We start from the raw sequence: 27,480 nt of genomic DNA on the forward strand, positions 1-27,480 counted from the left end.
TTTTATTTTGGCTAACTTGTGGGGTCATTGGTTCCTTTATGTTGGAGTAAGCGTAAAAGTCAAATATCTGTAATATGACTTCAAACTCTGCACTACATATGCTCTTAGAACAGACTTTATTAACACCTCAAGCCATTGAAGAATTTACATATATAAGGACATTTTTGAATTGAGTAATGTAAAAATGATGAATAAGCATAACAGTAAAATATCTCTAATGTGGATTCATACCCTGTATCACAAGTGCTGCTAGTCAGATTAGACTTCATTAACATCTTCAGCCATTGAAAACATTACACATCATCTTTTTTTTATTTTCTTTTTGCACTGAGTAGTGTCAAAAATGTTGAATAAGGTATACAACCACCAATATTATGTGCATGATACAAGACTAAGTATTTGTGCATGTGAAAATAAATGTTGAGTTTTTGCCATAGTATATGAATTGTCTACAGGGCATTACTAATGGGAACCAATGTATAATGTCAACAGTCATGCACAGGATGAACTAAAAAATAATAAAACATATTCATATTTTATTGTAATGAGTTCTCATCTATGTGGGCACATACAAGTGAAATGAGTACAATATGGATCCCTACTTTCACATAGATGGCACCATCACAAGATCTGAATGCTGTACGTATGGCATTAAAATGCACATTGAAATGATGAGCATGTTGAGCCACCTGAAAGTTTCAATGCAAAATTAGAATGTGAAACAGTGGTCTTATCATTAAACTTATGAAATTCTACTTTGGGCTGCAGAATACTCATCCTATCAGACTGTTGTAGTTTTTCCTGTCACAGTACAATTGTGTGACTATGGTTATTGCTGAAGTGAGGATGGTAAGGGATGGAGGTTTACAAACAACTGTCTGAAGGCATGAATTTCTGATAGCAGTTGTTGTGCATTATGTCAGTGTATTACCTTTGTACAATGACTATTACAGTTTGCCATAATTATGCAACTTAAGTTTTAAATTTTATATATACTATGTTATAGACACTTTGTTAGCAATTTTCCTTCATGTGTACTCAAGACACCTCTTCCTTTTGCAAAATATTATCAGAAGTGCATATCAAGGTTTATTCCTATCACAACAAATATAAAGTAAACTTTCACAGTATGCCTTTGTTCTGTGGCACACCATTTGTAAGTGTAACTGCCATTAGCAGGGATGCTACATAACTAACTGAATGGCAAGAACTGCTAATAAGCCACAATTACAAGACATTTCCTAGCCAAGGATGTGATAATGACTCTTGTAGTGCTCAGGCACATGCACATCATTCTGTAGGAACTAACACCACGTTTTTCTGCCTGGCACATTGTGCAGATTGAAAGACTTTGAAGGATAATGTATTCAGACCTAATTATCATGTTCAATGTGCCCAATGTTTCTATACCATATAAGCAAGACATGAGGCTATGGAACTTCCATTATGCTAGGGCATACTGCTTGATTTCCCAAGTGCTGCCAAACAAAATTCCTGAAAACACTACTGAGTTGTAATACTTTATGATAATTCTCTGCAATTTGCCAAAAATATGTTCTCTACCATACATATACTGCTTCATAGTTACATGTTAATAAATTATCTGCAAGGATTGCTGTGGAACATTGTAAAGTGTATTTTTGGAAAAACAAAATTGGTTTGTTTTTGCAGTCATCCCTTTAGTATTGTATTTCATGGTGGCCAGGCAGCAATGCTTTTAGATGATCAGTCATGTCTCTGAATTGTAGAGGTTATGGGGATTATTACATTAACAAATAATTGAGTTCTGCTTATATTGTTTTATTTTTATACATTATTCTAGGTGCAACTATAAAACATATATAAGTCTTTTTTCTTCTGTAATCATACAACTATCTGTATCAGGGGAGGAATGCATATGGGTATATTACAGGTCTTGCATGTTGTTTTACAGTGTTTTATACAATGATTCTTAGATGTCTACATAATGATCTATATTATTACCCATAGGTATAGCAGCCTGTAGACCCCCCCCCCCATCGGTGTGTCATCTGGTCTAATATTTTTTTTCTATCACAGCAGAGATATGGCTCCAAAATCTAAAAAATCTAAAATTAAGGCATCTTCAACACAGAAACCTCCCTTCTCAGATGTTGAGAAAGAGGTACTAGCACAGACTTTCCATTTCACTGGGCGACATCTCCTAGATCCTTGTTCTGTTGACAACGCATTCCATGACAGGCAATCAATCCTAGACTGGTTGTTGACAAACAGACCAGATCAAATTAGTCAGGCTGCTTACCAGATAGCTTAAGTTACCACTTACCAACTTTCCTAACCAGACATCAACCAGTGTAGCTAATCCCACCATATACCGAGAAATACATAGTAAAATATTCTTCAACTCCAGTAACCTTCTAACAACTCTGAAAAGATGCAACTGGCTCATGCTGAAAACTTTAAACCTAGATGAGGCTGTGTCATACTTCAGTTCCACCTTACTGGATATTCTAAGCTACCATGCACCCCCCAGAACCATCAGAACTAAAGCTAACTATGCCCCCTGGTTAAATATGAGACTAGATCCCAGCTACATAAGAGAGACAAAGCCTGGTCAAACTGGCAAAAAGCATGTACCCCTGATGCTAAATAAAAATATCTAGAACTTAGAAATAAGACAGAAAATTATTAAAGAGGACAAAACAAACTATTACATAACACACAAATTAGACACCAAAATGATCCTACAGAGTTATAGGTTCATAGGTTCATAGGTTCATACTAGGCTATCTGTCCTAGGGCATTTATAAGCCTAGCCAGAGTTAGGTTGGCTTTCACCATACCACAGTTGAAGAATACTATACCCATTAGTTTGATGCCTCAGTCCAGCAGTGATACAGTAGAGATGAATCCCTGTATCCTCCATCTCCATCCACTGGTCTCCATGAACAGAGCCAGACAGAGCCTCTGCTCTGTCGGGATTCTGTTGTTCCCTGTTCCACAGCATAGGGAGTGATGTGATCTGTCCCTCCAGCACGTCGCCTTTATATCCGTGAGGTTTAAGTCTCTAACTCTCTGCTCTTGTGGCTCTTTTGGATTTTTTGAGGTGGAGCATGTCCATTAATTCGGGTTGGACATGGCCTTGTATGTCAGGCACAGGTCATCTCTGAAAATGGAGTTTCTGTTTCTTCAGTGGCATATGGGGAATTTGAGCCTTTACAGACCTTGGGGGAACTTGGGCCAATCACTTGGGGATTCAATGTCGCATACAGGAACAATGACCTACTGATAAGTGAAGAGTAGTCAGCATATGGCACTTTTGGGCCCCTGGTCCCTGATAACTTCTGTGGTGTGGGAAGAGTGCCAAAAATATCCCAGGTAACTATTGGTGTACTTTGGTGAGACTTGAGCTTCTGGTCGTAAGATTGCCACCTATGGTATAACTGTGCTGATAACCTTTTTATCTAAGTGGTAACTTCAGGTTACTGGTTCTTAATGTGTCTTTTTGTGACTCCCTCTTTGAGCCCATTTTTTATTCATCCTGAGCCAGTTTGCGGCTATCATCCATCTTGTCATTTCTTCTGAGGGCCCCCCAGTATGCAACCTGCTTCATTGTTGTATCAACTAGCATGGCCAACCCAGACCCCTTAGCTGTGTATCCTCCTCTGTTTGGCAGCACTTGGCCCTGGACTGAAAGTCAGCCTCTGGTAAGACTTGGAGTCTGGACACTCCTTGGCTCTCAGTGCATCTCTGACATGGTGGGTGCAACCCAGCCCTGTGCCAGTTTGCCTTGTCCTGCAATTCTTAGTGCTTGCTGATAAGTTTATGGGTTTTTAAGGTGGGGAGCCTTTCTATGATACCAAGTGGGGGTCAAGCTTCAGAGCTTGCCTCTGAAGAGGTAGGTGGGGGCCCAGCTCTGACTTGAATGGATTGGGTGACTCTTCAAGTCTGGTCTGACAGGAATTGACTTGATTATGAATGCCACATTGGGTGATCAGGTTTGTTGGACCCCATTATGGTGTCTTATGGGTTTTGGTGTCCAGTGGGCCTCTTTACACATTTGGACACGGACCATTACCACCATCCGTGATTAGCACGGTCCTCTGGAGGGGAGAGTGGCCTTACGCTGCTTATGGCTGAATTTTGTGCAGTGATGATAGGCCAAGGCCAAGTTCCAGCCTAATGTGTGGTTTAGTTTGCTGTTGAAGCTGTGGTTTTACACAGCCGGGGAATTACCATCCGTCCCAGAGATCCTGTGTTTTTAGCTCCAGATTGGCTGGATAGCCATTGGGAGGAGAGGGGGATTGGGCACTGGGACCTGGGATGGCCCTTTCTCCTTTAATGTTGGTTTGGGGATTTTTTCAAGTAATTTTGCTACAATCTTATGTGAAATTGATTTGTCTTATATTTAGGTATGTCTCATTTTGGATCTGGAAGGATCCATTTGTGGATTCAATTTCTGCTATTTCTAATTTAGCTAAAGAAGGCCTTTGTCTTTGTCTTTTTGTCCTTTTTTTTTTTTTTCTCAACCTTGGCCACTTGATTTTGTTTGTTTTTTTATTTCTACTTATATTTCTATGATCAGTCTTTTCTTTTAGGTTTTTGCTTGGCTCTCATTTGGACCTCCTCTGTTGTAAAGTTTGTTTTATTTTGGGATTTTGTGGATCTTGTAGCTTTGGTGGGTGGAAAGGGTCTTGATTTTATTTGGATTTTTTGATCCAGGCAATCCCCAGGTGGCTCATGAGTCTTTTTGTAGGATCTGAAAGCAATTGTTGTGTTTTGCAATGGCTCAGGGCCTTGACCTGTACCTTTCCCAGGGCCAGAAGTGTTTTGTTTATTTTGAGAAGTTCTTCACTGTCTCTTTTTGTTTGGGGTGGAGTGGGATGGATTTGGATGGTTGGTGTTTATTTGGGTCTGTCTTCAGGTGTGAGCATTTGGATCCGAATCAGTGTCACATTATTTTGTTTGTGATGTGTGGAGCATTGGATCCCAATGGTTTGGATTTGTGGTGTGAGTATATTTTCACCTCTTGTGGTTATTTGATTTCACCTACCCATAGCATTGGTTTGGGCTTCCCAGTCTGGCCCTTGATATGGTTGAATTGTTGGTTTGGTATGAATGTTCTGTTTCTATGTTTATTTAGTTAGAGTCAAGGCCCTGAGTGGGGTTCCTAGATTTGAGAGTGTGTCTGTAGTAGAGTTTGCCAAACTGTAGAGCAGTTTGCCACTAACTTATTTTGAGTTTGGATGGAGTTTTGTGCTTATGAGTGGTGACCAGAATGGGGGTGTTGATCCTGATGGAGAAGGTATGGCTCCCCCTCCTTTTTGTGGTACAGTCCGGTTTTGGGGCTCCTTTCATGATATGGGCGGCGCCTGGTAGATAGTGGTGGGGTGAGAAGCCTTGGAACAGGTCTCAGAAGCAGTCTGCTGAAGCTGTTCTGCAGCGCTTTCTGGCGCTCGCAGGCCGGCTTCGGGGGCGGGCATGAGTGCAGCAGTCACTAGATTTTAGTAGCAGCGCATGAGCCTTATTCTTTTTATTTTTTTTATTTTTTTTCCATAGGCATCCATGGGTTTAGAATTAGAACCAAGAGCAAAAAAATCTACTAAGATTGCACTAGTGACCGAAACATAGAGTCCCTTGGTGGCAGACCATCTTGTGAAGCCCAGTGGAAATTGCAAGATGACATTTTGTTATCATTCAGAGATACCAACATGCAAAGGGCCTATTACCAAAAATTTGGCTTCACCAAACAAATTGTGATCATGTTGTTGGAGGGTGTAGGCACTGTTTTGTCAGAAGGCCCAGCATCACTTGGGGTCCATAATCTGAGAGCTACCTTACATCATCTTTTTGTTCCTGTCTCTCTTGAGTCAGGGTGTCAGGGATCATGTCTCAGGTCATTCCACCCCCACAGATCAATGAGTCATCAGGATCACTACTGAGTACTGGGTGACCTGAGTGCTTGTGTTATGTGGCAGATTTTAGCGCCCGAGCTTGGCCTACCCTCTCCTTCTTCAGGTTGTTCCAGTGTGTGCGTCCAGTGTCTGACTATGGAGTCAGTGGAGACAAGGTGTCTGACTATTGTGTCATGGCCTTTTGTGTGTTGGACTGATTTTTTGTGGGACTTGTGATCTATGTGTTATGTGTGTTATTGAGGGTTGTCACAGTGCCTGTGTCTGTCTTGGAGGTCCTCCTCTGCTGTTTTGGCAGATTTGGCCTCAGTGCCTCCAGTATGTTTTTTGTGTGTTTATGTGTTTGATTTGTAGTTTCTTTGTGTGACTGTGGGTTGCTGGTGTGTGTACCTGTGTGGTTACCTTCTCCTGTATGTCTTTTCACAGTCCTGAGTTGAGAGAGCTCAGAGCCAGCAGGCCTATATAGTTGCATCTCATGTGTGTGTTTGTGTTTGAGGAGAGGGGAGGGGTTGTTTGTCTGTGTACATGAGGCACTTAGATTATATAAATATTCCCAGATCTCTCTAGCCAGCAGGGCAGGGAGGACTAGCAACTGACCCTTGCTGAAGCTAGAGAAGAAAATAAAAGAAGTTTGCTGTGTAACTGGGACCTAAAGGGACCTGTACTCAAGGTGGGTGGGGTTTTAAGGGTTTTGAACTAGTAGATATTGTATAATATGGACCTCAAAAAAAATGCTTTAATGCTAAGTGCTGAGCTTTTAGAGATAGATAGAGAATAGACTGTTTTAGATAGAAGTAGACAAGAAAAGAAAAAAATGAAGAGCAGACTAGCGAGGCGGAGCCAGAAATAGTTTAACCTTGTTGTTTGCTGCCGCTGGTACTCTAGTGGCAACTCGCTTAAAAATGCATGCAAAAAAAGGCAATAAGAGTACAGTACATGCTAGCACTTTTGTGCAGCCAAAAACAATTAAATTAAACAGCAAACAAACACTTTTCGACTTTGATTTAGACTAATTTCACTAAATGTACTTTTTAAGTGCAGATAATACAAATATAAAAACAGGATACTTAATCAGGGAAGCAGTCGCTTTTTTTTTTTCAGTCTCTTAGGAAGACTCAACAGGACCACGTGGAGCTGTGTCTGAGCAAGGCAATTAAAAAAAAAAAGAAGCAGAGGCAGATTTTAACCAGGGAACTTCAAAAGAGCTAGAAATGGTCCAAAATGACCAATTACTACAGCTTCTTGTGCTGAGGTCACTTCCCTCAAGGACAGGTATGGGCAGCCATCAACAAATATTACAGCCAGGAAAAACTGGCACCCCTGCCCCTGAAACTGCAGATACTTCAACCAATATAGCAACTCAATTCAACAATTTTTTTCCAGAATCCATCCTACCTATCTCTCAAAGCCATTCCAAATGCCTAAAATCTCCAGATATCAATGCTATTGAACAGCATTTTACACTTCAACCTGTCTCTATGCCCACAATTAGAAAACTACTTAGTAAGCTAAAACCAGTGACTCCTTCTGCTGACAGACTACCAGGTGAATTCTTAAAAACTGCTGCTGAGGCTATTGCAGATCCAGTAGCAATTCTTATAAAGTGCTCCATTACAAAAAAACCTCGTCCGACAGCTGTCTCATACATTACTCCACTTTACAAGGGGGGCAACTCCAAAGAACTTACTAATTATCGTGCAATTGACAAACTCTCTCCCCTCTCCAAAATCCTTGAAAGGTATGTCCAAACACAAATCATGACACACCTAAACTCTAATAAGCTACTCTCTAAAACCCAACATAGTTTTACACCAATGCATAGTATGACTACCACCCTTATGTCCTTCACTCAGACAGTAAACAACCATTGAAATAACAGAAAATTTGTCTCAGCTATCTTTCTTGATCTTTAGAAAGCTTTTGACACGGTTAATCATGATAAACTAATCAACACTCTTTCAGAACTAAATCTCAGCTACCCCACTGTTTTCTGGTTTAGGAGCTATTTAACAGGCAGACAGCAGGCTGTCAGATGGCACATAAAACTTTCTCCTCTACTACCAGTCTCACTAGGAGCCCCACAAGGTTCCATTCTTGGACCACTGCTGTTTTCTTTATTCACCAATAAACTTCATACAGCCACACTACAGGCCTCAGTCATCCAATATGCAGATGACTCCACAGTAATTTGTGGTTCCTCCTCCCCCACTGAATAGCAACAACTAACACATGCCTCTTTTCTCTCTGTGGAAATATGGCTTACTGACTCACAGCTAATATTAAATCCCAACAAAACTAAGCTCCTCATCTTTCCACCCTCACAGCACTCAACACATGACCTAATATTTAATATCACCTCCATAACAATACCGTCATATCTCCAGTCAGTCACACCAAACTACTGAGGGTAGAAATTGATAGTAACATGAAATTTGACATACATATATCCTTTTTTACTATAAAGAAAGTGCACAAAAAACTAGGTCTGCTATATAGAAAAAACAGTTCCAAACAGCACTAGAGCCACTATTGCTCTTACTCATCTCATCTCTACCTTTGTTTATGCTTCCCAATCCTCACCAATCTAAGGAAATCTGACCTATCCAAGTTGCAAGCTTGGTATAACACAATAGCCAATTTCACAACCAATTCTCCTTTTAGAACACACCACTGCATTCCTCTCAAGCAGCTTACCTGGCTTGAAATCCTACTATATAATCAACTCATACTAGCCAACAATTTGCTTTACTACCCTGATAAAACCCCATCCCTGCAAACCATACTACATTCATACACCAAAACAAGACTCCTGCAATGCAACCACAAATCCGTACCAAAAGCATCTAAAGCCAATATTTCTGCAGGCTTTTATTGCTAAGCAGTGGAACAACCTACCTCCCAATATCTTAGCTACAGCTTCCACTGACTCCTTCAAAACAGCACTAAAATCCCATCTGTTGAACTCATGGCTCTGTAACTGCAATAGCCCTGGGTAGCATCTCACAAATCCTACTTTTCTCTATCCAACTCCTCTCCACCTACACTTACTAACTCTTGTCACCACACACTTCCTCACCAAACCTTCAAACTCTTGCCCCTCTCCTACCTTCTTCATTCCTCTTTTCCATCCCTTTTTTCATGATTGTTTTAACAACTTAATTATCTCTACAACCTTGCCTTTAGCTTCTGCTCAAGCATGCATAAATATGTAACTTGTGTAAAATTAACTATTGTACAATAATTGTATGTAATATATTTTGTTAGTCATTTGTACTATCATATGATTTACCAGTGTTCCAGGTTATGTACAGCAACTTGTCTACTGTATACCAGTTTCTCAATTTGTAACTGATTAGTGCTGTATGCAGAGCTTTTCTCCCCAGGCCTCTGCTGAAAAAGGAACTGTGTCCAGTCAGGCTTTCCCGGTAAACAGATGTAAAATAAAATAAATACAATAAATAAATGACCATGTCTGGTGGCAGATGAATGATGCTGTCAATGCAGTGGGTGCCCAGGGCTGTGAATGTCAAACTGTTTGATATAGGGCCACTGACCTGACTAAAAAGACTACTGACAAAACAATGGCTGTGGCACCGGACTGAAGGGCTACTGGTGGTCAGTCATCTACTTAAGCACCACTCACTGAGATAGAGGAGTAACTTTCACCTGTAAAGGATCCAAGCAGCTCAGAAGAGGTCCACATTGCAGTGCTGCATGTCGGGGCAAAGGTGGAGGGCAACCAAAGGATTTTCACAAGTGATGGTCCAGGTATGTCATTCAAATCAATAAATTACCAGTTCTTTATAAATTTCTATTAGGTTTTATTAAGCTGTATACTTAAATTTCCTTTATTAACTGAAATTTGTGTTTTTAGAAACATCTAACATTGTGGTAGGTTAACCACCTGCACATACTGTGGGCATACGTTTTTGTTAGTAAATTACTCCATATGGTTATTTGCATTTGTCTTTAATTAGGTGTAGGAGTTACATATGTATTCATGTTTCTATTACTTTTATTTTTTCTTTTCTTGGTGTATTCACAGGTCAGGCATTGGCTGGCACCAGAACTGCGGAACTGCCTTCTCCTGATGTTAGAAGTTCAGTAGCCTCTGACTATGATAGTGAACAGGCACAGCCAGGAGTTGCATGGGTAAGTCTAACATACGGATTGTGGCTCCCACATCCACTTCTCACAGTACAGAGACAGCCATTATGCCTATGCATAACAATGACACAGACACATCTGTGAGGGGACAGGTTAATCAGGCATGGTTGACCAGAGTTGTACAGGGACTCCAGATGCAGAGATGGTGGAATCTCCCTCTACCCATCATGAAGGTAAGGTAACAGACAGGGGTGTTGGTAGAGGTGCTCAGAGAAGGTATGGCTACCACAGTCCCTTTGAGATTGGTGAGTTAGAAGCTGCCACCCAATGTATTTGTATGGCTGTCATGGATGCAGAGGTAATTTCCGCTAAGACCTTAGAAGAGATAGACTTCTGCACATCATGCATTCTGACATATGAGACTGCATGAACCATATGTGTGACTCCTTCTACAGGATGAGTGATACACCAGACATTGCTGTGTCTGCTCTTGATCTTGTATCATGACAGGTGCAGCATCCACAAGGCTGATCCACTGGTACATCACCAGATCACCAGATGTCAACCATCATGGTCACGGATGTACCAGATCCTGCTCCCTCAATGTTAGTATATCCACTGCTACAGCAGTGGTAGTTGTGTCCACAGCCAGATATAGTCATCCACATGGTAGTAACTGTGGGCATCGTCATGATGTGAACTCATCCATCAGAAATTGCTCATGTTCAGTTAGCACTCTGACTTCTAGCCAGGGTGCAAATAGTTCACATGGTTGGGGCCATAACTGAGCAATTGGATCCTCTAGTATGCAGATTCACATTTGTTTGGGATGCCAAGGCATAGTGCTGTCCAGAATGCTATGTTTTTTCCCTGCAAACCCAAACACAGTACACCTCATATTGACTATGACACCTAACACAGACACACAGACACAAACACACACATGCACACACACGCACACACACACGCACACACGCACACATGCACACACGCACACACACACACACACACACACACACACACACACACACACACACACACACACACACACACACACACACACACCATACCTCTCAACTGTTCATACTTTTGCAGAATGTCTAGAATTTTGCCTCATATTTTCAGCATATAATTATTAACAGAAGTGTACGGAAGTGCAGTAGTGCCAGCGGTTCCCTGATGGTCGTGAGACAATGCACATAAAGTAAACAGTGGGGTGAACAGAGATTTGTGAAGTAAAATTGGTACTCCCTGGTAAAAGTGGAGCAGTTGCAAGGTTTGATACTGCGGAATTGCAAGGTATTGAATTGTGTAGGTCATGCCACCTATGTTGAGGCCATCATGGAGTTGGGCTGATTATTACCATTGATGGAGATGGTAGGATAGTGGAGGTTATGCTAACTCATCACTCCAGTGTAAATACCGGTTTTCTTTTTTTTGTTTTTTATTGTTTTTTGTTTTTGTAATGCCAGGTTATGACATGAGTTTAAAAAGGGCTCCAAAACCTATATCTGTCATTGAAAATAGACTTCATCATGTCTGGATATAGTGGCCTTCGCAGTACATTATTATAAAAAAACTCATCTCTCACATTGGCACAATCTTCTTTGTGAAACCTGTCATCCTGTAACATCCTCTCCTCTCTCCTCACTCTGCAAATGATGATGACTGTGCTGTGCCCTTTGCACAAAATGTGGCCCAGGTTTGCCAATTTCTGATGCACACAATGGCAAACTAATGCTTGTTTAGTTACTGTACTGTCCTTGTTTCCATTTATATTTGTATTGATTTTAGTTTTATTTACTATGCTTATCTTCTGTAGTAATTGTGTTAGTCTGACTTCTTGTGTAGGACAGCTTGCACAATTATTCATGCAGCTGATGCTTAAAGTCCCCTGCCCTTACAATTTGTGTGTCACTCGGGCTACTTCTAATGGACATAGTGAGCAAGCAATGTATGCTTTACAAAATATGTCTTCTTTGCCCTGTACTACAGAGTATTTGCTTTTATTATCTTTCATTCTGTATTTAATAACTAATGTATAGCTGTCTTGCCCATCCACCTGTGTAGATGATGCTGAACCTGGCCTACCCCCTGTTGAGTTGTTTCACATGGACTGATTATAGGTTCATAGGTAGGCACTAGGCTATTGGCCCTAGGGCCTATATAAGCCCAGCAAAAAAGGAAACCTGGCTTTCACCACCCAAGAAAATTATTTTCCTGTGCTCCTGTCGAGCAGAGCCACAGAGGTGATCCCCTGGGTGAATTTCCTATTTCCCATCCAATCATCAAGATTTTTCTTGAAGAGTGCTAATGAGGAGCTTTGCTTGATATAGATAGGTATGGGAAGTCTCTGGGATAGGAATCTATCCCTCCAGCATGTTCTGTTTATTGTGTTGTCAAGGTTTAGGTCCCTAGAGCATGTAGCTCGGTGGGACTGGGATTTCTTTAAGTGGAGCATGTCCAACAGCTCTGGGTTTGACATAGCTTTGTATGTTAGGCAGAGATCACCTCTGAGTAGGAGATATGTGAAGGAGTAAAGCTGGAGGTTTTTTAGATGGTCTGCGTAGGACATCTATTTGAGGCCAGTAATCCTCTTTGTGAAGTATTTCTGAGGCCTTTCCAGTTGTTGTAGATGTCTTGTGAGGACATACCAAAAGGGGCATTGTACTCTATAATGGGTCTAATGAGTGATGAGTAGAGGGGAACAATGACCTCTTTTTTCCTGGATGAGAAACCTTTTGTGATGAGATGTGCCACATAGAAGGATTTCCTGACTACTGTGGCGATGTGATTATCAAAGGAGAGTCTGCTGTCCACCTGTGTCTCAAGGTCTCTTATCATACTTTCAGTGTTAAGTAGACTACCACCTATTTGGTTGTTCATGGATACAGAGTTTTTACCAAAGGGGGTGACAATGCACTTTTTGGCATTGAGCTTGAGGCCATGTCTTTGACACCAGGCATCTGTCTCAGTGAGGCCCTTATGTAGGATGTTTATATCATTAGGCATTTCAATTATGGCTCCTCATTTGCAGTCATCTGCGAACTTCGTTAGCCAAAGATCTTCTGCATTAGCCTGTACTTCAGAAAAGTAGATACCAAACAGGAGAGGACCCAGGAATGAACCCTGTGGTACTCCACTTTTTACTGGTCTGAAGTCGGATTTGGACTCTGCTACTTTCACAGTGTGTGTTCTGTCAGTGAGCTAGTTGGCAATCCATCTTGTGACATAGGGATTTATACCTAGTTTAGTGAGTTTATCTATAATTCCAGAGTGGGAGATGGTGTCAAAAGCCTTGGTGAGATCTAGATAGGCTGTGTGAACCACCTTACCCTTGTTTATGGCTTTGGTGACTGCTTCAAAGAAGTCTATGAGGTTTAGGAGACATGATCTGCCTTTTACAAACCCGAAATGGGTGGGGTCCAGAGCTTGGAGATTACCAATGTCTTTGTTTATAAGTTCTATGATGATATGTTCCATGGCCTTGCAGGGCAGGCTCAATAGGCTAATGGGGCAGTAGTTCCTTGGGTCTGTGGTAGTTCCCCCTTTGTGGAGTGGGATAACCATCACTGTGCACCATTCAGTGGGCAAAAAGCCTGAGGTGAGGCTATGATTGAACATGGTGCTTAGGTTCATTTTGTAGTTTGTGTAGAATGCAGCCTGGGATGTTGTCTGTTCCCATGGATACTGTGTTCTTGGCTTTGGAGAGTGTGTTTTTTACCTGTGCAGCCGTGATTACAGGAAGTTTGCATTCTTCCGGTATAGAAGTGGGCCCTTTAGGGAGTGAGAGCAAAGATAAAGTTAGCACTGAACCTATCTGCCTGGATGTTGGCAATATCAGTTGGTTCTGTATATTTAGTGCCATTGTGCTGTAACTCAGAGCAGATCTGAGTGTTGCCATTGAGATTCTTGGCATAGCTATAGAATGCTTAGTGGTTGTCTTTAAAATTAGTGTCAATTTTGTTTTTGTTACTAGCTTTGGAGGATTTTATGAGGGATCTCAGCTTCTTACTGAAGCTGGCCAAGGAGTTCCTCCAATCAAGGGATTTTCCTCTTTTTTGCACCGTTTCTTTCTTCTGTTGTAGAGTGATGTACAGGGTGCACCTTGAGATGCATGTGATAGCAGCCATTTTCATGCTAATGTTTGAATGCATTATTATGGTCTAGTATTTTCTGGATATACAGTTTATAGTCTATGGATATCGCTATATTGATATAATTTATCTTTACTAGCTGTTTAATTCTATGTGACATGTTCATTACTCACCTATGATAGTACAGGTGAGGACTTCTCATCCTGGGATTGACTATGTCTGATGCACACATTTGCTTGCCATTGCATGGCTTAGCAAAGTCTGGTTTGTATGTATGCATCAATGTTGAATATTTATATGTGGTTAAATCTTATGTTAGAATGTACAGTTTTCTGCCTTTTAGCCACACCCATGGCATATTGTGCCTACCTTTGTCTGTCATGATCATCCCCTGCTCTGGTTCCTTATCTGATCCCTCATCTGTGTCACAGCTGCTGCCTGGGGAGCTGGGAACAGTGGTGCCTGTACTGGGGAACTCTGCTGCAACTGTATTCTAAGTGTGATGTTACGCAAGATGGCAAAGCCCTGTCCCTGTACTCTGTCTCCTACAGACTACTGAGGGGTGATTTATGCCTAACCTACAAGTCATTCTTTGATAGAGCTCTGATAGATTTCATACACATTTGCAAAACAAACAACACTAGAATTGCCTGATCAAAGGATTTAAACCTTGTCTGTGACTAAACAAAAGATGTTTGAGGGACAGATATGTGTCTCAGAGATTCTCTTCTCTGTGTGTAGATGGACTCCACTATCCTAACTTCCTGTACTTTATCTGAGAGCCAGCTCTGAATCCAATGTGTAACACAGGGCTTTATGCCTAATTCCATGAGTTTGTTTACAATGACCAAGATGGGGAATTGTATCAAATGGCTTGGTCAGGTAGGCAGTATGCATCATTTTGCCCTCGCCCATTGCCTTGGTCATCTTCTCAAAGAAGTCTACCAGATTTAGTAGACGTAAACATTCTTGAACAAAACCAGACTGGGTTGGATCCAGTGAATAAAGGTTTCCAATGTCAGTATTAATTATTTCCAAGATAATTATTTCCTTGATTTTGCATATGAGACTAGTCATTCTAATGGGTCTGTAGTTTCTGCAGAGAGATGACTGTTGCAGTACACATTATGGCTAACTACAGCACCTTAGTTTCCACTGGGATGAGCACTCAATGATTCCCACGTGACCTCAGATGTGGCTGACAGATGTTGACTATGTCCCCTGTGGTGTCTCTGTCCACCCTGTTGCAGTCCATTAGTTCTTTACCATGTAATGCATGATATAGTAACCTTGGTCTAAATACCCTGGGCCTTCTTGGATGATTTCTGTCATGGTCATTGGCTGTCCCTTGCATCACAACTTGCACATACAAGTTTACAATGGCTGCAGCAACATCTAACATTTTTCAAAATATAGTTATGGCTGGCTGCATTCCAGCATTTATTAGAATTTGGAGCTAAACTGAGCTGCGCGTTAGTGCTTGTTTTATATGTTTCTTAATCGCTCAGCCATTCCTTTTATTTTTTTATTTTTTTTTTAGCATAAAGCACAGCTGATTCCTTGCTCATTAGCATATTATTCTGTTAATCTGTGGATACCAACACTTACTATATTCCAGCACAAGTACATACAAAAACATATTACCCTTTAACTATATGCAAGCCCCCCTGCACCCCCCACACCCCCTGCTACCAAAATATAACAACTCCAAGATTGCACTTCAGTACATTAAGTGCAATCTCGGAGTTGATATATTTAAGTAGCAGGGGGTGTGGGGGGTGCAGGGGAGCTTACCTCCCTGCTAATACTTGGAGAAGAGTAATATGGTCTGTGCTTTATTTGTTTCTGTATGTACTTGTGCTGGAATATAGTAAGTGTTGATATCCTCTTTGTTTTCAGGATTTTGAGTTTTCAAGATTTTGAACTTTCAAGATTTTGGTCTCAGGATTTTGGTCTTTAAGATTTTGGGCTTTCAGGATTCTGTAGTCCTCCTATATATATATATATATATATATATATATATATATATATATATATAGGGTCTCCTTCTGTTTGTTGAAAGTACACTTCATCAACAAACAGAAGGATGAGCCCACTTCAGCGAAAGTGCACTACATCAAAAGTGCACTTTTGCGAAAGCCGATTTGCCGAATCATGTTACAGTGGGGATAAGGGAATATATCCTTTTCCCCACTTTATTGCGATCTCAGAATTAGTATATTTAAGTAGGGAAGGCATGGGGGGGGTGCAGTGGGGCTTGCCCTCCTACATAAATGTGATTTTGTGGGGTTTTTTGTTATTTTGTGTTTCGCAAAAGTGCATTTTTTACAAAGTGCACTTTCACGAAAGTGAGTTCGAGGGTTTAACGGATCAACATATATATATATATATATATATATATATATATATATATATATATATATATATATATATATATATATATATATATATATATATATATATATATATACACACACACACACACACACACACACACACACACACATATATATATATATATATATATATATATATATATATATATATATATATATACATATATATATATATATATATATATAGGCCCCCAGATTTTATAAAATCCATGCAGGCATAGTATAGAGCCTACATGGGTGTTACCATGTCCATGTGCATTGTTCCCCCTTGGTAGAGCTACATAATGACAGCATGTTGCTGAGGGAGAGCTGTGGAACATGGTTATTGAATCAGTGTAGGGAATGTGTGACTAACTGTGTCCGCAGATGAGTAACACACCCCCTGTGCTGTCAAAGTGCAATATATCAATGTATTTAATTTTTTTTTCAAGTTTGCACAGTGCAGTGAAGAGTGCAGCAATTGACACACGCCAAACATCTAAAAATAGAAAATGGATGCATTTAATTTGTGATTCTAAAATCAAGTTTAAGCATAGCTTAGCGGGTTTGCACAGTGCAGTGCTTAGCAATGCTTAAAGTTAGCTGAAAGGTATATGTAAAAGTATAGCAGCATTCCACATATCCACGTAGCCAAGTGGTAACAGTTCTGTCTTTGTATGCAGTAGATGCAGGGTTTGAATATATAGAATGGAAAATAAGCATTTTTTCCAAAGACAAATGATTGTGATTATTTTTCAATCCTGATCTACTGCACTCAGCTAAGCTCTGCTAAGACCTGCTAAGCACTTCTTAAACAATCTCTGTTTATGCACTGCTTGGCAGTGCTTGGCATTGCTTGGGTGTACTTAGCTGGTTTGTGCGCTGCTAAGCATTGCTAAGTATTGCCAGCTTAAGCACTGCTCAACTCAGCTGCATTGGCTTGTGCGGTGCCAAGAAACATGCTGCATTTTTAAAAATTGCCCAGTGGCATATAATGGCAGGAAAACAGGCGATATTAAGCACAACAGGTGGAAATACAGCATAACCATTTGGAGTTTAAACTGTGCAATAACTAAAGCTGGTGTTGGAGAGGGTGAGAGCTTCTGGGTGCAGCGCTGGTCATTCTGGACTCCAGGGTCATGGTTGGACTCCTCATGAATGATCATGATGACTGGCTCCTGCAGGGACAGTTCCAGGGCTCATAATGTAAGGTGAAGGCCTGGGACTGGCTGGCACACAATCTCACCAGTGCTACCAGTATCCCCCGGACAGGTGAGCAGGTCTGTCAACACTGTGATGACCTGAAGCATTGGAAGGTGGATCTTCTAGACACATGTGTCTGGGAAGCTGGAGCTGGGAATGTCCCACAAGTTTGTAAGTACTGTTACCATTGTTTTACCAATGCCTAATCTGAATGTTTGATAGACAGCTAGGCATAATAGTGTGCTTCTCTTCCTACAGCTGCAAAAGAGAGACCTCGCAATCTAGAGGCGCTTGTTGGGTGCTTGGCCAGTTTGCACCATGAGTGTGGTGAGTACAGATTACTTTGCAATCTATAGTGAAATAAGCAATAAAGAGTAAAGCATTAACTGCCAATAGGAATATACAGTAAAGATTTGTGTATTGCAATGAATGTGGACATAGACCTGCACTGCAGTAAGTGACTACTGCCAACTGTAGTGCAATAAACAGGGAAGACTAAAGCATGAACCCTGATAAAGTAAATGAAATAAAGTTTATACTGCAATAATTGTGGAATTACAGCTGTATTGCAACACTTGCTGTGCAATAAATACTCAAAACTATTCCAGTAACTGCATGAATGTACTCCTAATAAAGCTGTGTTGTGCAATATGTGTGCAATTAGGGCTGTTTTGCATGAAATCGATTATGACAACTGCTGTGAGATAAAAACACAAAAGAATACCATTACCTGCCTCAAGGTATAGCTAATAAAGAGTATTAAGCAATAATAGAGCTCTATTACAAGGAATGCATTATGACACCTGTTCTGCAATAACATCTGAAGCAATAGCAATAACACCCAAGGTATATCATTTATATCAGGATTGTCATCTGTTAACCATTGCATTTCAGCTATATGCATTTAGGCTCTGAGGTACGGTGCTGCAGGCAAGTAGGACAGTGTAATAGCTGTAAACTGCAAATATACTATCTGCAACTGTATATTAGTGAGGTACCCAACACAATAATCTGATATAGTTTGTAGACTTCACAGATATTTCCACCGACTAACAGTATATTGTGTACACCTGCATTCTATGTAGTAATGTATAGTTTACCTAGTGTCTCTGTCATGCATGAATCTAATGCATGTGTGTTCAGCTGTCACTGCAGTCTAGTATAAAACTGTAGTACTATTACCAGGTCATATTTTGTTTCCATGTGAACTGTAGGTAAATATCAGTCGGTCAGTAATCAGCAGTGACTCAGTAGTTCAGTTTGTTAAATGCTCTGTATGAAGTACATTTTGCCACACACAGACCAGAGTTCAGATCCAGTGCCACGTAGTAATAAATATTACTGAATCAGTTATGTATTGATGACAGATGTTGTCTCCATGGGAAATACAGTTAAATTGGTAGCCCTTATTATGAATAAATAATTTGTGCATTCAGATGTAACAGACTGCTAACAGCATTGACCAGGAATGTGATAAGACATCATAAAATAAAGGCAAAAAGTACAATAATAATAAAATAATACAAAATAAATAAAATGTGTAATCTTTGTATAGCTGTATGCCAGGAATGTCTGTGAAAGTTTGCTGAAGTTCTATCCCCATGCCTTGCAAGCAAGGCACGATAGTTGTTTACTCACTGTACTGTATGCATACATGTCTCTCAAGTGTCACGTTGTCATGAAATGTAATCACTGTTGCTTAATCCCTCAGTCACAGATGTATCATTGACATGATTATGTCAATAGCACAGTAACACCATATCAGTTCACAGTACACCTTGGTAGTTATATTGGTCCACCTGATGTGTAAGTGTTCTCTGTAGATGTGTACCTGCAGGTGTTACTGCTTGGCCCATACTTTCCCTTGTGGATAGCTTGAGAGGTATGTATGCCCTACAGCAGCTACAGGGCACTGTATACATAAAGGAAGGACAGACCTGTAGAGTATATAGCAATACTGTTATAAACTATATAGCCTATACCGGTGTTAATGGACTGTATGTCTCTCTTTCTCTCTCCCCACCCCTTATTTTCATCTAAATTTATTATTGTTATTCATTGGTTATGGTTTACTATTAACATATGCTGTTCTCTAAACTATATTTTGGGGCATGTGTTTTATTATTGTTATGTATTACAATGGTTGCATATTAATATATCTTGTTGAATGACCTATGTTGTTGGCCTTATGCTGTAACTGTTACTGGCATGCTGTTAATATACTGTTATGTTATTTATTGTTGTATTCCATATAATATGCATTGATATGTTAATGGGTTATTTCCAATGTTCTGGCATGCTGTTATAACTAACAAAATGTTTTTTTCATAACTAACCTATACACATTGCTATACTTCTATCATTACAACATGACAGGGTAGGCCATTTCTTGCTGATCTACCTACCCTACCTCAACCAGCCGTGGCACCTGGCACCAGCGCATCTGGGACCCAGGCTGGTGGTGACCCCTCTGCTGGCACTGCACCATCCTTGGGTGGAACCTCCTCAGGAGATGGGGCCTGTCCACTCCATTGGAGCAGTGATGGAAGGGCGGTAGCCACCCAAGATTAACTACCATCCATGGTGCCCAGGATTGTGCATAGGAGCTATGAACAATGTCTGTGCCAGATTGAGAACAGACACGACAACCTGATGGGTCCTCATGGCCTTGGCACCCAGCCTCCAGCACAGCCATATTAGGGGCAGTAAAGGATCAGTGTTGACTTCCCATGGGTAGGGATGTCAGTCATGCTGCTGCCGTCTGAAGGCACATGCATCACTGATTCCGCAACACCCTCGCCATCCAAGGTGTTTACCCCCCTCATGTGTCACACATTGCCCCTGTATGCTGTCTTGTCTGTCTTGTCTGTCTGCAAATGCAACCTCTCCTACCCAACTTACCTCTCTACATGCACCTACATCCCTTCCCCAATATTCCACTCTCTCCTTAACAAAAAAGGAAAAAAAAAAAGAAAGAAAATGGGCAGCTGTCCACACAAAAAATATTGCCCCATACATAGCTCTCCATTTCACATGTGTCCACTGGACACAACTAAGTAGGTCCAGTTAACTTGACAACACATTTATGTTGTCCTCACCCCCTCCGCTGGGGTTTGGGGGTACAAATTCATGTACAAAATCTGTAAAAATGCACAGCTGTTGCTGTACAAGAAATGGAAAGCTATGGTCCTTTCCTACAATCTTCCTGCACATCCCTACATGCCTTTCAGTATGTTTTTCCCCATTTCATCACTTTCCTATCACCCCCTTTTTCTTTTCTTTTTTTTTTTATTTTTAGCACAGGTTTGGGCGGAGCTAAACAGCTTGATGCTCACACCTGCTTAAATGTGCTTTAATATGCCTTAATGATCTTATGTGTTTCTCACATCTACAGAATGATAATCCCTGCCATGTCTCAAATCCAGGCCCCTGTTAACTACAGCATAGTACATTAGCCCACTAGGCCACTCAGGTCTGAATTAAAACAGGTGTTTCCAGAAACATATACTGATTGCCACTGATACGCTGCAAGTACATGTAATGGGAAAAATGGGAGTGTTCCTGGGACTCTGATGGGAATAGTACACCAGTACACAGCCAAATACATAATAATGGATATACGTGAGGCCTGGGATAGCAGGTAAATTTGCCCTTTTATCAGCACCATCTTTAAACACACCTGCTAAGGCAGCTATGGCAAAGTACATATGTACAACTGGGACCCTGCTGCAGAACAACTGCCTTTGAAAGCCATGCACCTAATAATGGATGCAGATAATGTGTATCACAGCCCGTATGCATGCACATATATCTTGTAAATGCAGCTATTACAGCACTGCATCAGTAGTTCAGTATGTTAATAGCCTTGCATGTGGTGCATTTTGCCACCCACAGTCCTGGGTTCGAATCCAGTGTGTTGCATTTCAATTACATTGTTGTGAACACAGCAAGTAATGACTGACTCATGCAATTTTAACCCACACAGGTTACTGCTACTGAATTAACTGCTACTCATTTTTGCAAGTCAAAGGCCTGTAGGTAGAGACACACTGCACATACTCATATAGCCTAATTATATGTCGCCTACTATTCCATGATTGACAATGTTATATAACAGATGTACCTTAAGTACATGCCTCAAGTGCACTGTACAGGGTACCATTACCCTGGCTCTGCTATAATGACAGAGCTGACAGTGCTGCCTCAGTTACACGTACAGCTTGCTGTCCTCCAAAGTGTTCACCCCCCCCCCACATGTCCTAGACTGAAGCTGCAGCCTGGAACATTTGTAACTGTATGTTAAGCTAGCTGCTACAGATGTAACATACCTCACAACCCCATAGAACAAGGGATCCAGACAAAATCATACATAAAGGGAGGGAGGTGGCGAATCTTTCCTTTTTTACTTTTAAGAACAAAAACAGAATTGTCTTGCGGTTTTGTTCTTTTTACTTTTGCTTACCCGAAAGAGGCCAGGTTGAGCCGCCAAAGCAATTACATTTTCTCATGCTTCGTATTCCTGCAGGTGCTGGGCACGAAAGAAGAACTTAAATTGCGTGCACAGGGCAGGCTAGCTCCTCTCGTTACTCCAGCTAGAGAGGGCAATAATAATCTTCTTATATGGAGGCTTTTTATCTCTTAGAAAATTACTCCACTGTAGCACAGATCACAACCACACACACTTGGGTTTGCAGAAAACGAGCCTGTTTCTCAGTCATTCTGCGTCTGTTCTCCATATACTCACAGCTGTGTTTCTCTTGGAAATTTCTGATTACTTCAAGAACAAGATTAAGCTTCAGCATGACCCTACCCACCTCATCTAAGAGTACTATCTACAAAACAGCTTTGTACAGGATCATGTGGCAAAGTAAACAAGAACGATAAAGCCTGGAATACTCACAAGAGATTGTAAGGAAGCAGCAAGATGAATAAAACACAAACCCCAATATGTAGCGTTTTCGTTCACTTTACTTATGGCACTTCTGAATAAACATACATGTTTATTCTGAAGGAGCTCCATAAGTAAAGTGAACGAAAGGGCTAAATATTGGAGTTTGTGTTTTATTCATCTTGCTGCTTCCTTACGATCTCTTATGGGTCTTCCAGGTTTTATTTATCTTTACCCAATCTATGCATATGTTTCGTAAACAAAAACGATAGTCAGTGTTCAGGTTACAGGCAGTTACCGAGCTGAAACATACAGACATTTTCAAACAATGAGATTTTTTTTGTTTTTTGGGAAACCTGGACTTTAGTTATTGCTGGTCTAATTCTCTTTTATATGTGAGTGGCAAGTTTCAACTATCTTTGACAATTTAGTTTACATTACATGTTATACTATAAACAAATGATGCATTTTGCTGCCATCTGTTACAGACATTTAAGGAAAGGGAAATCTGTAGCTTGTTTGCGTCAAACTGGCATATCAGTAGAATTTGATAAAGTGCAAATGACTTCTAAAGACTGTACTCGGAAGAAAACTGTTTATGACTCTATATTGTTTATTCTGGCAGACAGGACTATTTTTGTTTGAGAACTGATTGGTGAGAGGCTCGCTGATTATTGATTACTGAGGTTGCAGCTCAGAAAGGACGCAAATAAAGTCTAGTGTTTTCTTTTGTAGTAATACCTAGCATTTCCTTTCAGTGTTGAGTGAGTGTTCTGGGGTTTATTCAGTATGTAGGTCCGTAATTTAAAACAAACAGCTCTGTCCGAGTCTCTAACAGGCAGTCTGCCTCAAGAAGCTTCTGATGTCTTCATGCATGTCACCCCTGCACATTAATGACATTGCGGGACATGCTGGCGGTGCATGATGACATCAGCCATAATTTTAAAACTTGAAAATAAAGTAAAAAAAAAATCGGGAATTAAAGGAGCCACTTGGAAATTCGTGGCACCCCTTTTTTTGCCCTCAAAACCGGTAAATACAGAGGAATTCGGTATGGTTGAGAGGTCTGGTGGGGGCAAAGGTCCAGTGACAGTGATATGTTTCAAAGTTTGTTCCTACAAAAATAGTGAGCTGATAGAATAGCAGCTACTGCATCAGCATGCATATTTTGATGGGTATGATGTCTGACACTCACGTGTCTCTCTTTCCTTACTGATCACAACTCACAATGTTTACCACTGAACTGCCAGATAATCACAATGTCATGGGACAATGGCCAAACATATCTTGCAAAACTGTGGACATACCTCATAAATCATAACAGTGGACCATATTTGTACCTACCCTCTGCGGTGCTGTAGTCTCCATACCTCACTAATGTCCATCTCAAAGACTAAGAAAGGGACCCAGATCTACATGAAGCCCTTTATTATTGCACTGTGGTGTCACGCCATTGGCTAATGAAAGTGCAACTCAGCTGTTTTGGATCAATTAGCAAGTTTGAGCAACAGATTAGTACACAGACAATTACCTGTTAATGAGCATTGCGTACAAAAGGCACTCAACAGTTTATGAGGAACAGGTTTTTATGTTGCTTTACTCAGACAGACAATGCTTTTGCAGTCTGTTTGCAGAGTTTCTGGTCAAAATAGGATTACTTCACCCCACCAGGTATGTCATACATGTCCCCATATAATGGGATGCAGATGGGAGGATGGAAGTATGGGGAATAGGGATTACAACAGTAGGCCTGTAGTACATCTATGGTATTGATATGTTGGTGATACTCTGCTGTCCAACATCTTCAGGCATGCCTCTCAACTGTCCTGCTTTGAATCAAATCACATCTCTGCCCCTATTACTCCCTCCTACAACTGTCGGCTGTTGTAGGAAAACTAGTGGATTATGAGTTAAACATACTGACAGTAAGTAAGGGTGTACATAGTTGTAAAATCAAACTGTGTACTGTAATTCACCTCCTCTCAGTCTGTTAATGTCACACAGAATGAGTTCTGACATTGTAAAATATCCCTGATTGTTCCTGATGTACTCTGGCTAGGTCACTGTTTTGTTGGCATTCGCACCTCATTGCTTGAGAGCTATGGCTAACATACCTGTTAACCCCTTACACCAGGAATTCAGGTCATAGCCATAATTAGTGGGGGGACGCAGGCACAAACTCAGCAACAGAGTATACACTTTGGCCATATAAAGTAAGAGCATGAATAGACTAACAGATAATACTGTAGCATAAGTGCATTCTGAGGAGTCTGGCATGTGACAGCCAGATTCTCTGTATTCTGACAATAACCATCACTGACTGGGCAACCATTTGTCAGACATCCAAATTTGTGTGCCAAAAGGACCACATCTATGAGGCACGTTCACATTCTGGAAACATCAGTGCAGTGGAGAGGTATGATGGCTACAGGGAAGATATACTACAGCGGGTTTGCATTGCTGTTTGTCACTGTGGCACACTGGTGTTGCTGGACTGTCCCCATATAGTTGTAATAGCACACAGCTATTTGTCTGACAGTGGCAGCATGACCTAGTAGTGGGACTTGGCCTGCAGGGGACACACCACAGTTGACTGCAGTGATGGATGCAGAGACATGCAGCAGACTCTGTCATAGTACACAGGGGCATAACCAAACTGCTACTATGTTGGTGATAGCCACACTTGTAGTGTGTTGATAGACTGTGAGGTATGACATGTAAGGGAGCTGCTGATAGTGCAGCCCATTTTGGTTGTGCAGGGTCTGTACATAGTGGATGTCCATGTATCTGGTTCTGTGATGTGTTCCCCTCTTGTTGTCTTTCAAGAATGACGGATCGCAGGAGCATCCACCATTTACAGCCACAGAAAATAATGTTATTCTTGATGGCCTCAGACTGCATCATCACATTCTGATGTCCAGGAGTCACCAACACTGTGACCAACATGCAGCACTGTGGGCTGACCTCATCATGGCGGTGAACCAAATTGGTCAACAAAACAGGGCTTATGAACAGGTCCAACACTGGGCCACAGATATGGTCAATGCTCCATGGCAAAGAACAGCTGCTGTGGCCAGGGACCACGCTGCCACTGGTGAACCATTTGCAACAGAACAACCACTCTTGGCCACAGAGGAATTCCTGGTGAACCTGGAATCAACCACCATGTCCCAGGCATCCATCACCCCATACATCCTGGAGGTGGGTGCCACAGCATCCACGACAGAGGAGAGTCCAGGTAAGCTTAGTGCATTCATCAGTGTAATACTGTATTGGTCATCATGGCAGGCTCTGAATACCAGTACATAGGTATCAGGTCTATCTGCATTGGGGGAGGCGGAGTTGGTTTTAACACACAGTTACGCACACATACTCAAACTATCAGTGATATAGGCAGTAGCACATTAGTTACTGTACATGTGGATATATGCACACATTACCTTGTAACAGTGCAACATTTGGCATTGCTGACTGTACCTGTCCTTCACATTTTCATAAGTACATCAGATGTGGCCAGAGTCCAAGTTCCTGTACCTGGTAAGTGTGATACTGTTGTTTTACAGATCAGATATACCTAAAAATGTTAAGGGCTGCCATGTTGCCCTAGGCACAACTGTTATGCTTAGCCAGAGTGGAATAGTTGTATGTGCCATTTTAGAGCAGTTAACTGAGGTGCATAGAATGGATAATCACAGCTGTGTATCTGCAGGAACATTAACACATTCACTTATTGTTATGAAGAACTATGCAGCCTGCTGTACAAGAGGTAATCGTTCCAAAATGTCTGTTCACACACAATAGGGAGATGATACATACCTGAGGCAGCGATACTACAACTGGCATATTATGCTCAAGAAAGTTGCACAGGGCTTTAGGTGTAGGTCTGCCAGATACAGTTATATTGCTTACCTCACAGGTGTATTGTACTGGCAGCATTAACTGGATGTCACTGCACTGTATGTTATAAAGGGCATGTCTTGTTTGTATATGTTGTTGTGTGCTTGTGTGTTATGCATGGGATCAGAAATAAGATGTGGGATGTGTAATGCAGTTGTGGCTTCTCACCTGAATGTGTCTGTGTGGATTACCATGCAGAATAGTACAGGTAGTAATGTACTAATTTTGCCTTCCTCCTCACAGATGAAGGTTGGAATCTGTCCTCCTAACAACCTGATGCCAGTGTCTCATCGTACTCTGATGATTATAGTGGACATAGTGAGGCACAGGTGTTGTTGTTAGGGGCTGAATCTCTCCCAGGGGTTGATGTCCCACTTCTTCTTCCATTATCCCTGCACACATTCAGTATGCCCACACATACCCAGCCCCTGAGGCCACAGATATTGGACATTCAGAGGGTGGTGACATTGAACAGGACAGTGTGGCAACTATGGCATCAGTGAGAGCTGGCGAGGTTCCACACAGGCAGATTGGCAGGGGTGCCTGAAGGAGGACTGCTGCCCAACCACCACCTGTCACAGGTGTCACATCGTGGGTCACTCGCCACATGTTCTGTCCATCTTGGAGGAACAGGCATGTTCCAAACACAGCACCAGATGGATGCTCAGAATTCTGGATGCAACACAGTTTGACATCTGTGACTGCCTCCATCGCATTAGTGATGCCATGGATCATTTCACTGACATAATGGACAGACAATGGGCTGAGACCATGTCAGTCTTTCACCACACATTTTCTGTGCTGAAACATCTGGTTGGAGTAAAGCATCAGACATATGGACGTAGGTCAGGTACACCATCTACTGAGACTTCACGTGGCCATGCGCACTTATGCTCCCGTAGTGACAGTACATACAGCACTTCAGAAGGAAGTATGCTGTCCAAGCCATGATGTGGCAAGCCATGGGCACATGGTCATGGGTTGTCCTGTGGGTGACACAGGCCCTGCAGACAGCATTCACT

At 41.4% G+C, this 27,480-nt stretch overlaps 1 protein-coding gene across 1 annotated transcript in view; it reads left to right on the forward strand.

Annotated features, from left to right (window-relative positions):
• LOC122810746 (olfactory receptor 2D2-like) overlaps positions 1–27,480 on the forward strand; it is a 154,246-nt gene that overhangs the window by 67,432 nt on the left and 59,334 nt on the right. The window contains exon 5 of the mRNA XM_044082307.1: positions 9,937–10,043. Within this exon, the coding sequence (XP_043938242.1) occupies positions 9,937–10,043 (107 nt within the window). The remainder of the gene's footprint in view (positions 1–9,936; positions 10,044–27,480) is intronic.

The sequence above is a fragment of the Protopterus annectens genome, chromosome 9.part0 (genome assembly GCF_019279795.1).
Source record: "Protopterus annectens isolate FY-2018-M chromosome 9.part0, PAN1.0, whole genome shotgun sequence".
Taxonomy (NCBI): Eukaryota; Metazoa; Chordata; order Ceratodontiformes; family Protopteridae; genus Protopterus; species Protopterus annectens.